Raw genomic sequence first — 16,233 nt, 5'->3', positions numbered from 1 at the left:
GAAACATTTCTTTCTGATTTCATTGAAATGATCTGATGCAACACAGTCATCTTCTCTTAAGCTCCAACTCCCCAATATCTCCAGAGACGAACGGATCTGAGTCGAGGCAGCAACGGAACCTGAGGCCAGCAATCGAGGTGGAATCCAAAGTGGTTTCCATTGAAGTTAAGTTATAGGAGGCGACAACGTTGTCCCCCCTCCCAAATGATGAAGGCAATGACGTTGTCAAGAACTTTAAATAGAACCATCACCACTGGCCATTTAGGGTTTTCTGACGATAGATTTGAAAACCTCATTCCTTCTGACGAGCATTTTGACTGCTCCGACGGTTGTATAGAGAAAGTGATCGAAGCAACAGAAAAAAGAAAAAGAGGGTGGCACCAAGAGTGGTGGTTGTGGCGGTGGTTTCTGATAGGTTGCGACGGTTTATGGTGGGTGGCTTTTTTTTCCAACAGGTGGCGGTTGTTTCCGGTGACCCAGTGGAGTGAGAGAGATAGGTAGTTTTGTTGAAAAGATAGTGGGTGGGTGTAGTATGGGTGTATTTTTTTATTTTTATTTTCTTAGATTTTTTTAATCTTAAAATCAGAAAAAGAAATTAACAAAAATAATAATAAACGTAAAAATCAAATAGTAAGGACAAAATTGTCATTTGAAAAAGTTCAAAGCAAATTTGACCAAACTCGCAACAAAATGAAAAAGTTTGACCTCTAGTACTAGTTCAAACCTTTTGAGCTAACCACAATGATTATTTGTGCAGTTTTAGCAAAAAAAAAAAAAAACTTAAAGTAAGTATGTAAACCTTTCATATTTTAATTTTAACAAATATTTGTTTTTATAAAATATAACATAATTTTTTTATTTAAATTCAAAAAAACAAATGAAAGAAATTTCATATTACTATTTTAGTGAGTTTGTAAATGAAAATTTTTAAAAATATTGTTGTTAAGTGTATTCAAGTGGTGTTTAATTGATTTTAAGTTTTTATAAAAACTATGTTTAGTTCTCCAAATTAAAAAATTTCTATAGTTTTGTTATATATAAAAAATAAGACGCGAAACGTTTAGATACCAAACTTTATTTTAAAGAATTACAAGTTTTCAAAATAACAAATTTGAAAATAATATGATTCAAAATAAGATTATTCAAAAAAATTATGATTCAAAAAATTTATAACTCAACATACTTATGATCCTTAATTTGACGTGTTTTAAAACATTTTTATCCAAGTATATTATGATTCTTAATTATATTTTTGATGATTAAAATTAAATGATTTAAAAAAATATAATGGTCGAAATTTGTTATGTATAAAAACTTGATTTAATTTAATATACTAGTATGTTCGAAAATTATAAATTAAAAATAATATGATCCAAAATACTAAAATTCGAAATGATATGATCCAAAATAAATTAATTCAAAATGATATAATCCCAAACTAGTATGATTTGAAAATATTACCATGCTTGATATTTTATAAATGGGAACTTTTATAATCGTTAACAATCAAAAACTCAAACTAATATTTAGTTCTGGAAAAAAAAAAGTAACTTGGAATATGTACTAAAAACATTAAAAAGGCAAAAAAAATGAAATTAAAAAGAAACCCCACTCAAATGATGTTTCATGAACGTTCGTTACACGTGATCATATCTATGATTTTGTATTATGTTTCACGGACGTGCGTAACCTACGAATGCGTAACATCAAAGTATTAAGTATGATGTTTGTGCTTTTGACAAAATGAATGATGAAGAATTGTCTTCATCGTGGTTCCTACAATTTTTAGGTTTGTAAAGGTTTCTACAAGATCTAAATCCTATTTCAGTATAATTCTATTTATTTATCCATTGGCGACGTTAATAAGAAAGCTCACTTTATTTGTTGATTAAACTAATATTTTAAAACTTTTTATCAATTTTCAACTATCAAATAAAACTTCACTGTCATTGTTACTCGATTGCAAAAAAATAAAAATAATAAATAAACAAAAAAAAAAGTCTATTATAGTTGAATGAGAAGTTAGATAGTACCCAACCAGTCAAGAAACTAGAAAGACGAATTATGGATTTGTAAAATGGTCAGATCATCCCCCTTAACGTCTGCAATATTACCAACTATAATCCTTGGAAGAAAAAGACAAAACTACATGAGAGAGAGAGAGAGAGAGAGAGAGAGAGAGAGAGAGGAATATGGATTTGTAAAATGGGATGTTTACCCCCCCTGAAGTTTTGCAATATTAGCAACTATAACCCTTGAAGAAAAAGACAATACTACATGATAGAGAGGGAGAGATTTCCAACCTCAAACTTGTCCCCATTTCCCCAATCATTTCACCTCTTTTCTTCTTGATTCGCCATGCTCCACCAACCCCGCCATTGCACCCACAAACAACCATCCTTTCACAACAGACAAACACCATAAATATCCCTCAGAAATCGACCCGTTTCAAGCAACGATACAAGATTAAAGAACGAACGTATATGTACTTGTAATAGATCATTAAAAGTAGATAACGCTTTAGTCATAATATTACAAACGAAACGGCAGCAGCCATGGATGCCTACATTGTAGTTCTTCAAAGTTCAAAGTTAGCTTCCATTAACAATCATCAAAAACCCTATGGGGGTAGTTCGTAGTAAGGCTTCAAATTTAGCAACGGATTTCTTACCATGAAATCCCAATTTGAAACCAACAACAGAAACAAGAACAAGAACAGGAAACAATAACCGATTTACACATGTGTCCTCTCTCATGATTTCACTAGAAATTAGAGAATAGTGGTACTGGTACTATTAGTAAAAATTTCAAAAGATCGTGTTATATATGCCTTCTTCCTTCGCCGGAAGTTTAATCTTTCTGGGTTTTCTCGCCGGCGAGACTCAACGAACAAACCGGTGAAGGACTCACGAAATTCTTCATTTCTTCCATTAATGTGTAAAAATGCTCGTTATTTGGCAAGAAGTAGAATCCGATTGTGGCTTTTTCCAAGAACAAGAGCTTCACGTCTTGCCCTGCTTTCTGCAGCCCTTCAACATACGCCAATTGCCAGTCTTGAACAAGATCCAGTCCGGCGACGACGACCAGACTTTTTGGGAAGTTAACGCCGGCGAGATTAGAGCCTCGAGGACCAAAAATATTACAAGCAGGATGATCTCTGTCTTCACCTTCAGGCAAAAATGCTCTCCAATACCAGTCTCTGTCGAGTAACTTGACGAAATATTTTCCGTCTAATTTCTTCTCCGACTCCGTCCTTTCTTCGCCACCAAACAACGGGTGTAAGAGTATGTTTCCGAGAACCTCCACGCCGGAAACCGCCGCCCGGTGAGCCACATGATGAGCTATATTCCCGCCGGAGCTGTCACCGGCTAAATAAACGTGGACTTTAGAGTCTTTACCACTCAAAAGCCATGATCTTGAATGGACCCATTTAAGAGCTTCCCACCCATCTTCGTAAGCACAAGGATACCGATGCTCTGGTGACCGCCGGTAGTTTACAGAAACGACAACACCTTGAATAAGCCCGGTGAGTCGCCGGCAAAATGTATCATATATAGCACTGTTAGCAGACGAATGAGTGAAGCTTCCACCATGAAAGAATATTATAACCGGCACGATTTCAGTAGTACTAAGCGGTTTCTCAAGCTCTATGATTCCGGCACCGGGATGCCGACTAGACTCATTTTCCGGTGGAGCGCATCTGTAAATCCGGTTGAAGAGACCAGTGGCACGGTCAATCACATCAAACGAGTAAACACCATCCACCGGAACCGTATTCGCAACCACTTTCCGGTCAAGAAACTCGGCGAGCTCCCGGTTGAATGTCCCGTCCGGTCGCCGGAGCATGTTGTAAGCTAGCTTGAAGTTGGAGATTAAAATCCATGTGTGAAGTGGTACAACTTTCTACACAAAAAGACATGATTTTTTGGCAGAAGATTAGAAATAAATTTCATACGATTAACAAGATTGATCAAATCAAAATACAGTTAAATGGGTGGATGATCAAAAATAAATGGGGAAATTTTAATGAATAAATGCAAAAAAGTAAGATCAAAAGAACCTTTGAAATCATGAGTTACAAAAGAAAAGACTCAATTTTTAGCCCCAAATCAGTCAACAAAAAAACCCACCAAAAATCAAATAAAATTACCCAATACGTCCACCAGAAAACATAAACAATCAACAAAAAAATTTAACTATTTTGGGAGGAACATGACAAAGAAAAGAAAGAGGGGCAGAGAAAACAGATCAGAAAATAAAAATACCTTGGCTTCATTTGCGTTGATTTCGTTACTACCAGCCATGAAGAACACAAAACTTGTTTGAATCTCCTTCGCTGTTTTCCTTAACTTTCTTCTGGAAATTCAGACGAACAGTTTAGAACCCTAAAACCTGCAAGCGTTCTTCAGATGGATCGGCCTTTTGACCGAACATACCGATCCCAAAAAAACCCAGTAAATTCCTCGGTATTTCAGAGGGTTTTCAGCGCTTAAATGATATAAAAAAGAGGGAAGTAAAGAATGTGAGAGTTAAAGAGAGAGAGAATTTAAGGGGGTGGGAGTCGAACAGAAAAGAACGACGGTGGTGGACGGAGGCGAGAGAGACGACAAAGCAGGCGGCCGAAATAAACTTTTTAACATGGGACCCGTAAAGAGTATTGTTATTTTAATTTATAATGTGATGGTATTTTTCATTACTATATTTAAGTTTTAGCCATTCAGCTTGAACTTTGGTCTTAATTGCCTTTTTTGACATTTGCTTTAATAAAAACAAGGGTAATTATAACAACTCCACCTAAGTCTTCTTTCTTTTGTCTTCTATTATTTCATTCATTGCATCTCCACCATTTATTTATTTGTCAGTTTAAAGAATGTATTTTGTCATACTTTTCGAAAATTAGACATACCTAAAAGTATAAATTTATTGATAGTCATTTATATATTTTAATAGCTATAAGACCATACACTCTAGAAGGTAAAATATCATCGGGTTAATAAATTAGAAAGGTAACAAACTTTGGTCTTTGTTCACATTAAAGTAGCCATCTTTTTTTCCGTATACATTTGACCATTAAACTTGTTTGATATGTTCAGAATAAGGTAATATGACTGGTAATAACGGTAACATTACCCTATTATGAACATGTCAAATAAGTTTATTGGTCAAATGTGTACGAAAAAAACATGGTTACCTAAATATGGACAAAAACCAAAGTTCCTTACCCATTTGGGTAATATTAGGTTCTTTATGTTAAGTGCAAGTAGTCATAAGATCCATTGATGTGACCAAGGTTTTGAAAACCGGACCGAAAACCGAACCGGTCGTCTTACTGGTTCGATGGTTCAAGTGGTCCAATCGGTCGGACCGGTCTCAAAAACCGGAAAAACCCGATGATGTCATAATTGTATTTAATTATATAAAAAATACAAAAAATGAAAAAAAAAAATTAAAATTTCCGGTTTTTACCAGTTCGACCGGTTTTCACCGGTTCACATGAATACCGGTTTTTTGGCCTTAAAGAACCGGATCCGAGACCGGTTCCTGGTTGAAGCGGTCGAACCGGCTGGTCCAGTCCGGTTTTCAAAACATGGGATGTGACATAAAATTGGGTTGTGTGGTCTTTATGTATGAGGAAATGGTCAAGTCTTGGGCCAACCTAGTTTAGGCCCAACTAGTTAGTCTTTACATAATCGATATCTTCTTAAAATCTCTCTTAGTGAAAGTGTTTCCTCACAATCCTTTTCATGAAGGAGAGAAATTTTATAACACTTAGATTTTATGGTGTATGTGTTCCTATCCATGTGAATTTGCCATAATCATAATCGAAAGATAATGTTTGTGACAAATTCAAACTCTTATGGACAGAACTTGTTCATTCTTAATTTCTTGTCATCAAGGATCCCACCATTCCTTCCAAGTTATCTAGCAGCTCACCTATTCTAGTCAATGTACTTTCATTGAATAAAGTGCTTGCCATATGCATTCTATTGAGGACTCGTAGAACTCATATGCATAGTTTACTAAACAGGATTGGCACAAAAAAAGAATTTTGTCAACACGATAGGTTACAAACCTCAAGTCGTGTGCTAGTGTTTAATAGGTTTACTCTTGATTAGTTCTTGAATCTTTTCAAGATTTTCAGACTCCCACTGACCTCTTGACATATTAGATTCTCTTATCAAGAAACATTTCTTGATAAAGAAATATACAAGAGTTAGTGTGTGTCTATATCAAGACAAAACATTACACACATTTGGTCTTAGTTGGTCATTGTCTTATCCAAGACATCACAACTTACCAATTTCAAACGTGCAAGAGTAAGAAAAACAATTTTCTAATTCACATTTGATGAGTGTGTGTCACTCAATTCAAAATCTTATAGTACGATTCTAAGACTTGATTTTGGAACGAAGTATGACTCATCCTTTTGATTTAACCATTTCAACAATTTCCGATTCCTCTTCTTAGCCATACTAGTGCACTAAGATGTCCTTAGAGGATCAATTGTGATATGGTTCTTAATCATTAAGACGATCATAAAATCCGATGGAAAAGTACTCTCCCTTCTTCTTAGATTGGAGAAACTTTTATCATTCTGCATTCATTGATTCTTCTTATTCGTTGTGCTATTTATTGAAACTTTTCAATGATTCATAATTACACATAATCTTGTAAGTATAACCACATTTACTAGACCTTTTGGTAAATTATGACGAATAGTCTTATTGTTATTTGTGGTGGACTTGACTAGTGCACAACATTGTGTTCTAGTCCTTTAGTCCTTCACTTGACTCACATACTTGTGTGATCAATGAATTAGTCTTAATTTCCTAAGTACCAAGATTTCCATACATTACATGATTCAAATCATAAGATTCCAAGCTTCTGTCCAACTGAAACTTGGGCGATGGGAATCTTTCCTTACTTATAAAATTTTGACACTACCATAAATAACATAACTAAGAATCACATCCATTTATAGAACATACAAACATCAATTTTTCACAACGATTTCATTGCAAGGATATATATATATATATATATATATATATATATATATATATATATATATATATATAAGACAAATCAAAATTTATTTTATTCATAAAAGCAGCGGAAAACATGTCCTTACAATGCAAAATCAACAGAAAAACTATGTAATCAAATATTCCTAACAACTCTATCATAACTTTCTAAGCTCAAAATCTGATCTTCGATTCCATGCGATCGTGATCCATTTCTGAGTGATCAAACTCATTTTGCTCTTCCATCAAGCTTCCTCTATTTTCTCTGATCCTGCAAAACATTCAAATGTAATCTTATCACATTATGTATTAAGAAACAATGAATAGGAACTTAATGGAGTTTGATAGTGGATATTACCTGAAGTAGATCCATACTTCTTGACTCCCCCGTCTCTTAGATTCTTCAGGTCTTCTGGGTAGTTTCATATCCAATGCCCCATTCTCTTGGCAGCAGAAACAGGTGGCTTTTCCTGGAGCGAACACGGAAGCATGGTTGGTTGAATTACCAGACAAATATGCTCCATTACTTTGCCAAATCATTTCTGATTCAACAACAATTAGCATGTAAGTTAGGTCAATGAGGGTCGCGTCAAGATCCATCATATAATACTCTCTTACGAACTTATCATATGATTTAGGGAGTGACTGAAGAACCCAGTCTACAGCCAACTTCTTTGGAAAAAATGCACCCAACATTATCAACCTATCGATGTGTGATTTCATCCCTAGGACGTGAGCACACACACAGATTTTCCATCTTCATGTTTCATTGCCAACATGGCTTGAGTGATTTTGAACTTTTCAATTCTTCGATCTTGTGGGTTTGGGAGAACAACAGGAGGAGGTGGAGGAAGTGAAACCAAGCTAGTCCACAATGCAGGGATTGATCTTTCACCTTCATTGTGTAACAGACTTTCACTTTGAGCAGGAAAACCTTTTTCCATAGGATTCGGGAAGACCACGGTTAGATCCAGACATCTACAAAACGGGAGAAAAATCAAGTTAGTTGATTGATTGAGTCCTTAATAAATCACCTAAATGAGTTATTAAGGCTAGGACCCAACATCATACTTTACAACTTGGGAGAGGGGTGTCGTAACCCAAATTGCAGAACATTTGAAGGTAAGTGAATGTCGATTCACTAATTTTCCACCGTGAAAAACGAAAAAGATATTAGGTTTTAAATGTATTGAAAAACTCCTAGATCCTTTGAGATTCATTGAACTCTTCAATGGCATGTTTAAATCTCGATGTTCCCCTCGATTTGTGACTAGGATGTCGAGGATCACAAAACAGTGTGTAAATAACCATGCAAACTTACATGGTGCCCCCAATGTTACAGTCACCTATTCGATGTGCCGGTTAACCATACACGCTCCACCGACCTATGACAAACATTGAGTCACCCTTTGCTACCTTTGCTTAGAACCATTTAGTGTGCCGATTAACCACATACGGTACACTAACGTCTTCGCAATGGTACAAAGTGTAATTTCATGGAATTGCATCAATTTATTTTTACCTAAAGTAACTCGGATTGGGAATTTTGTAAAAACATTTAGTACCCTATCCTAACCGTTCGGCTAACGACCCTCCAACAATCAAGAAAGCAGTGGGTGAGAGTAGACACTCATTAAACGACCATTTTATAGGCCATAACTTTATACCCCCTTATAGATCGGCTTCGTGAATGAGGCTTACTAACAGTAAGACTAGTAGTTTAAGTTATACATATATAATATTAGACTTTTAATGTTATATATAGTATAAGGGTGTATTTTACACTTTTAAAATACTAGGCGGTCTAATTTAATAAAATACACATTTTAATTTAATTAAATGTAACCATATCACTATGGATTTATTAACTCTCTTTTAATTATACACTTAATTAATTTAATAAAACCATAAGGGTGCAATTTGAACTTTTTCAAAAAAATTAGGGTTTTAGAATTTAACATTTTAAAATTAAACTTTTAATTAAAATTTAAATTCCAAAACTTGAGGGCAAGTTTTGAAACATTTCAAATCATTAGGGTTTAGAATTTAAATATTTCAAAATTAAACTTTTTTAATCAAAAATTTAAATTCCAAAACTTGAGGGCAAGTTTTGAAACTTTTCAAAACTATTAGATCAAAATACAAATAAGGCAATTAAATAATTAATTGGTGATTATCTAATTATGACCTAATTCAATTTCATGCAAGATAATGATCAAATAATCCAAAAAATTAACATTTATCATATAAGGAAGTAAACATTTGATTAATTTGAAATTATCTATTATTTTGGAAAGGATAATCATCCAATATCAATAAAATTCGTAATTTATCAATAAAAAATGATTTGGCAATTATCCCACAGCAAAATAGGCATGAAATCCCGAGAATCCCTCTTTCTGACAGCATGACTCGCCGAATTCCCATTGGGACTCGCCGAGTTCATCCTACTCGCCGAGTTCAGTTTGGGACTCGACGAGTTTGTCAGTCAGATGAGCAAAAAATCGATTTTCTAAACTTGAATGAAACATAAAGCATCAATACAATAGAAACCAATCAAGGTTTTGATACTACTGATGGGTTTTAGCCATAAGAACATCCTATGTGCTCATACAAACCCTAATGCTTGGATCTAGGTTTCTCTATTGTACATGCATTCATCCAAAACTTTAAACCCTAGATCTAGCATGTGGTAATCGATATTAACATAAGAACAAGGTTTAGATCTTACCTTGATTGTTATGTAGCAATAACAATCTTAAATCCTCCTTGTAATTGGCTTCTGAAAGCTTAGAGTCACAAGTGTCACTCCTCTAATGGCTCACAAACACCAAGAGCAAGAGGATGAAGAAAGAGAAGAGGAGAGGCACCAAAAACCATCTAGAAACCCTAAGGAATCTCTTAGCCACGTTTTTTGTGCCCTAGGGGTCCTTAAATAGTGAGGCTATTAGGGTTATCTAACAAGGAAACCCTAATTTGACTGCTTAGGCCCTAAGTAGCCCATGGACTCCCTCCTTAGAGGCCTTGGACGATTTCTAATGGGTTTCCCCATAGAATTCGTCCACTCCTCGAATATGGAGTCCATTAGCCTAATATTCAACTATCATACAATTGATAGTTCTAGTCCCTTAAGTTTAATTAATCTCTTTTAGCCACAAAATTAATTCTCATCAATTCCTGACTAATATTAATTAAACAATATGATTTCTCCTTTAATATATTATTCTCATAATATATTAATAAATCATAATTAATTCTCTCTCTCTCTCTCTCTCTCTCCATAATTCATCCTATCAAGTTGCTTTGGTGAAGGCAACCCAAAAGGACCATGCATCATCGGGTCAAGTACATACCAAAATAGTTATGAACTTAGACACTAATCCAACACCTCTCTCCATCGAAACAATAGGGGTGTTATTCTCATTACTAAACTTTTTGAAGAGATGAAATATAACCGATGTATATTTTTTTGATCAGAGGTTGAATCGATCATCAGAAGAAGAATTAGGCCAAAAATTAGGATAGATTTTGGGAAAATCAAACTTCCATCAAAGACAAGAAAATGAAAGGCTTTCATAAAAATTCTCGTAGAATCGAGAATGAAGTTTTCATTCTGTACATGCTAGATCATGGTCACATTGGTTAAAAAGTAAACTGTCAATGAAGTTCATGTCGTGACCAACCACTGGTCACGTTGTAACCAGTAGGCGACAAAATAGTCGTGAAAACCCTCAAATTCGTGTTGAGACCTCAAGTCAGTACAACCTTGAATTTCGTCTTAACAACCAACTTCTTAAGGACTTAATCCCTTAAGTCTACAAGTCCAATCCTTGAGATCTAAATCTCCTAATGGTCCCGATGGATAAAGTTTCAAACTTTATTCATTATTATGGCGTAATTAACCACAAATCAAAAACCTAAGTCTATTAAGCTCTCTAAAGGTCATAGATTTGTTCATGGACTCAAGAAAACTCGTGCATGGTCCTTTTTCTCACTTAAGGGCGGTTTTATGTGGGTGTCAGTAATGGCACCGACAACGCCTGCTTTTTCTGTACGCAATGCAAAAAAATTTGAAATTTTTTTTCCTACTGTTGTGCCACTACTTAAAAAATAATGTGCAACTACATAAAAGAAAATGTGTCACTACAGGCAAATATTTTTCTTCGTGCCACACCTAGTATCAATTAATAGAAGTCCAACAAGCTAAACGTGTAATAGTAAGCTTTGGAGTTCCTCAAACTCCAAGATCATCTATAAAAAGGGACCAAATCCACTTATCAAGCCAATATCAAAGAGAAGATGCATAGATAAATACTTAACGAATTACCCAAGTCTATAAACCAAATAGAAGGTTGAATGTTCAAGGTAAAAACACTCATTGCACCAAGAATGATCACTCTTTCCTTTCTTCTTCACCATGACAAAGAAAACACCCTCAAACACACACAAGGGGGCTAGGGTTAGGGTAAGAGATGAATTTTGAGGATGAAGGTTGCCAAATAAGGCAACCCTAGAAGTTAGTGCCTTTAAATAAGGCCCAGAGGTCGAAAATTAGGGTTTTTCAATTCACCAAGGTCGCATCGTGCATAAGACCATGTTACATCATGACATCCATTAAAGTGTAGCGTCGCGACCAACCCAAGGTCACGTCGTGCATACGCCAAACTCTTAATACTTAAGGCTTCTAAAAATCAGATGTTACATTAAAATTGGTTAAAATAATAATTTAACTAAATATGATATTTTAAAAGTTTATAAAAGTTATAATGATATTTTAAACTTATAATTATAGGAGATGTATATTTGTTAATTATTAAAAAAAAAAATAAGAATTTGAAATTACTATACAATGTTAAAAATGTTAAAAATAAGTATTTTGGCAACTATAATATTTATACAATTTTATTGAAGATAAATATAATATTTAGAAATTAAAATATATAAATATGATATTTTAATTTTTAACAAGTAATAAAAACAATTTTTCGCAAGAAACAACTCGAATAAAATTTATACATAATAATCATCGTCGCCAATCTTCTTTTGGATCATGTATTATACGATTCCGACCATAAAATTCAAATCAAATAATCTCTATTGCCAGTTATCAACTTATCGTGTGCAAACAAATTGAATATTATTCGATATACAACAAGGATAATAAATTAAAGTTACAAAAAATCGTTTTATTGCTTAACTTTTTGCAAGGGCACAACTCGAAAATGTGGATTAATTTATTAGAAAATCAACAAAAGAAGCACCAAAAGAGTAGGTTTTAAGATGGGGCGAGATGATCGGTTTTAGTTTTGGTGTATTTGGAATATTTTGTTTTTTTCGTGTTTCATCAATTGTTTCTAGCTGGAGTAAAACATTTAAATACGGATATAATCAAACAGATAATCATGCCCTTTTTCACCAAATATTGTCGTAATATTCCATCACATTCTATATTTCTATCTCTTGGTTTTTTAGACTGTCGGTACTCGGTGGGTTATATTTCAATAATAATCTATATGGTGGGGACTTAATGTTTTTAAATAGAATAATTCATTTGTAAAAACTATTTTGTAGGTACATAATAAGATAAAAAAAAAAAAAGATAAATAACATTTGGAAATACATGTAACATTATTTTTGGGTGAGTTAGGTTCCTATTAAAATTAACTATTTTGTTTGACGGTTGATTTGTAATAAATTGTCGGTGGCTTGTAATCTAGCTACGAGTGCTATTATGCTTAATTATTTTGACTTCTAGAGTTGTAGTTGGTGTTGTTGTGACGAGGAATCCGCATGTTTTTTTTCAACTAGGCATTTGTTGTTCAGCTTTGGAATTGGTTTTCCTCGTGGAGTGGTTTGCTACCTTCCGTCCCTTCGTGTATCGAGGATTTTTGGGCTAAATTGGTATCTCCTATTCAAGGTAAGAAATAGGGATGAGCAAAAGGATCGAATCGGACCCGACCCGGAAACCGGCTTCGGCCAAAATCAAGAACCGAACCGGCCCGGCGGTTCTACCGGTTCCCGGTTCCTACAGGTTCTTGTCGTGTCTTCAAATTTTGGAATCGGTCTTAAAAAAATAGCATCATACGATTCCGGTTTTTACAGGTTCTACCGGTTCCGGTTATATCGGTTCTGGTTCTTACCGGTTCTTGGTTCCAAAAATCCATAAAAATAACGTCCCGGTCCCGGCCCGACCGGTTCCGGTACAGGTTTCGGCCGGTTTCCCGGTCCATATGCTCATCCCTACTAAGAAACACAAAAAGCTCAAGTTGACTCTTTTATATTTTGTGGTATGGATCATTCGCAAACCTCATAATGCTTTAGGTGTTGTTTGTTTTTTCGAAAAGAAAATTCATGAAGTCTGCGGACCACCTCTGCAAGTCTCTGCAGCAGAAGAGGTGGACCAAACGACTGCAACTTATAATAAGAAGCATGTTTGTTTTTTAACATCTGCAGATTGCTGGGGTATCCTGAAATTTAAATAAACAAATTTTGTAAACTAAAAATAGTTCTTAACACCGAAATTTTAATAATTTTAGTCTTAAAACATTAAAAAAATATATCAAAAAGAACATGTAAAAAACAAAAATATAAAACTTCTAAAAAATGTAAAAGAAGCTAACAGTTTTATTCTAGAAGAAAACTAATTTAAAAAAAAAAACATAAAAAAAAGAAAATTGTAACGACGAAATTTCCAAACAAAAATTTCATTTTTAACACAATTAAAACTCATTTCATACTTCACCAAATCACATACGTCTCAAATGTCAACAAGTAAAACACAATCCCAGAATGATAAAAACAATCTCCTGCCAGTGTGTACAATCATGTCGGTGCCTTGTCGTGATCGTCAGAGCTACCTGAAACACATAACACGGTAAACATAAAGCTTAGTGAGTTCCCCAAAATACCACACACAACACAACAGCCACTCGAGTCTATACTCAATAAGACCCTCCAGTCAATGTGTCTCAGTGGGACCCTCCAGCCCCACAACTCTGATGGACCCTCTGGTCCCTCGACTCAGCATCTCAATATAATACATAGCAAGCATATCACAAAACAAATAGCAGGATATCTCAATACACAACACATACACATAAGACCCCCTAGTCACACATAAGTTACCACTCAAGGCAAGTATAGTGAGAAGACTCACCTTGTAAGATAGCTAGTAAAAATCTGGTGCCCGAACTCCTCGATCTAGCCTCCGTCTATCACAAAGATAAAATTTCTAATTAATACACTTCTTACATTCTCATTCCTAGAAAATGGAAGACCATTCCACCCTTCCCTGACCTCTCTTAATCAGTTTGACCAAACCCTAAGGTCATCTAAAGTCAACTCCAGTCAACAGTCCAATATTGACCAGACTCGCCAAGTGCACTCGTGTGACTCGGCGAGTTCAAGCGTATCCTATGAATCCCTCTGAGGCCTCACATGACTCGTTGAGTTAACCTCCTAACTCAACGGGTTATCACTGGGTCACGAATCGCGGGACAAATCAAATCCGACTCGTCGAGTCATTTCATAGACTCGGCGAGTCGTCTCCATTGTATCACTCATATGGCCTTCCAAAGTCAAATCCGAAACTCTAAACCATAGATCTGGCCTTCTAGCACCCAAAAGTTACGTAAAGGTCTGAACTTGGGGTTCATGCATGGTGTATATTACTCTATATACCATTTTGGCCCTCTCAAAGCTTCATAGCTTCAAGACCCCAAGGTTACCCAGACATGGTTAGCTACTTTCGGGTTCTTTGGACCTCACAAGGTCCAGATCTAAAGAATAACTCGAGAAAGGGTTTGGATGCACCCAAAACCCCATCAAAATGGTGATACAAGCCCTAACTTAACCACCAAAGGAAAAATCCAACCAAACACAAGGAAGGCAAGAGCTTATACCCAATTTGAAGCTTGAAATGAAGATGAAACTGATCCCCCAACTCTCCTCTGAGATTCTTGCAACACCCTTGATCCTCTTCTCAAAGAAATGACCTCGAATTAGCCTCTTTCCTCTCTAGCTCACAAATGACTCTAGGGTTTCTCTCAAGGGACGAAGACACTAATGGGAAGGGTCCAAGGAGGCCATAAGTGCCTTTAAATAGGCCCAAGCCCAGGAAAATTAGGGTTTCTGCCTCCAACGCTGACTCGTCGAGTCGGATCTCCGACTCGTCGAGTCCATTCATTTTCCACATCACCAAGTCGCGATCCTACTCGACGGGTTAAGGCGCCAACTTGTCGAGCCACTCATCATATCTCAAAATAAGTACTCAATTTATCATACCCGGAATCCTGGATGTTATAATTCTCCCCCACTAGGATTAGACTTCACCCCCGAAGTCATGCTCCTCAAATAGCTCTGGATGTTGCTCTCGCATCTCAGACTCCGACTCCCAAGTCATCTTGTACCCTTTTTGATGTTGCCACTGAACCTGAACCAGAGGCACTTCTTTATTTCTCAAAACCTTCACCTTTCGATCCATAATCACGATTGGTCTCTCGATATAATTCAGGCTCGCATCCACCTGAATGTCCTCCAGTGGTACCACCGCCATCTCATCGGCCACACACTTCCTCAACTGAGATACATGGAAGGTGTTATGGATCTGACTCAACTCCATAAGTAGCTCCAAACGGTATGCTACCTTACCCACTCTAGCGGTCACCCTGAAAGGAACGATGTATCTGATGGGTTTTGGCCATAAGAACATTCTATGTGCTTATACAAACCCTAATGCTTAGATCTAGGTTTCTCTATTGTACATGCAATTCATCCAAGACTATAAACCCTAGATCTAGCATATGATAATCAATATAACATATAATTAGGGTTTAGATCATACCTTGATTGTTATGTAGCAATAACAATCTCAAATCCTTCTTGTATTGACTTTAGAAAGCTTAGAGTCACAAATGTCACTCCTATAATGGTTCACAAACACCAAGAGCAAGAGGATGAAGAGGAGGAGAGAAGGAGGCTACCCAAAACGTGTGGAAACCCTAGAAAAAAGCTTGTCCACGTTTTTGGGGGCATAAGGGCTCTTTAAATAGTTAGGCTATTAGGGTTATCTAACAAGGAAACCCTAATTTGGATGCTTAAGCCCTAAGCAACCCATGGACTCCTTTCCTTAAAGGCCTTGGACGATTTCTAATGGGTTTTCCCCATAGAATTCGTCTACTCCTTAATATAAGGCAATCCATAGCCCAAA

General features: G+C 35.7%; 1 protein-coding gene across 1 annotated transcript; it reads right to left on the bottom strand.

Annotated features, from left to right (window-relative positions):
* Positions 1 to 2,509: 2,509 nt before the first annotated feature.
* LOC111892357 (gibberellin receptor GID1B) lies at positions 2,510 to 4,656 on the bottom strand. Its single transcript, XM_023888413.2, has 2 exons — positions 4,266 to 4,656; positions 2,510 to 3,903 (listed from the first exon to the last, which is right to left on the bottom strand). Exons 1-2 carry the CDS (start codon positions 4,302 to 4,304, stop codon positions 2,851 to 2,853), a joined length of 1,092 nt encoding a protein of 363 aa, XP_023744181.1. The 5' UTR covers positions 4,305 to 4,656; the 3' UTR covers positions 2,510 to 2,850.
* Between the last annotated feature and the right edge of the window lie 11,577 nt (positions 4,657 to 16,233).

This window comes from Lactuca sativa, chromosome 5 (assembly GCF_002870075.4).
Source record: "Lactuca sativa cultivar Salinas chromosome 5, Lsat_Salinas_v11, whole genome shotgun sequence".
Classification (NCBI taxonomy): domain Eukaryota; kingdom Viridiplantae; phylum Streptophyta; class Magnoliopsida; order Asterales; family Asteraceae; genus Lactuca; species Lactuca sativa.
This window is presented reverse-complemented; position numbering and strand designations above follow the sequence as displayed.

Excerpts from the sequence above, each read along its gene's own strand:
- LOC111892357 (XM_023888413.2), bottom strand. The coding sequence starts at position 4,304 with ATGGCTGGTAGTAACGAAATCAACGCAAATGAAGCCAAG. Across the intron at positions 3,904-4,265 it reads TCAACGCAAATGAAGCCAAG|AAAGTTGTACCACTTCACAC; the intron begins GTATTTTTATTT and ends CTTTTTGTGTAG.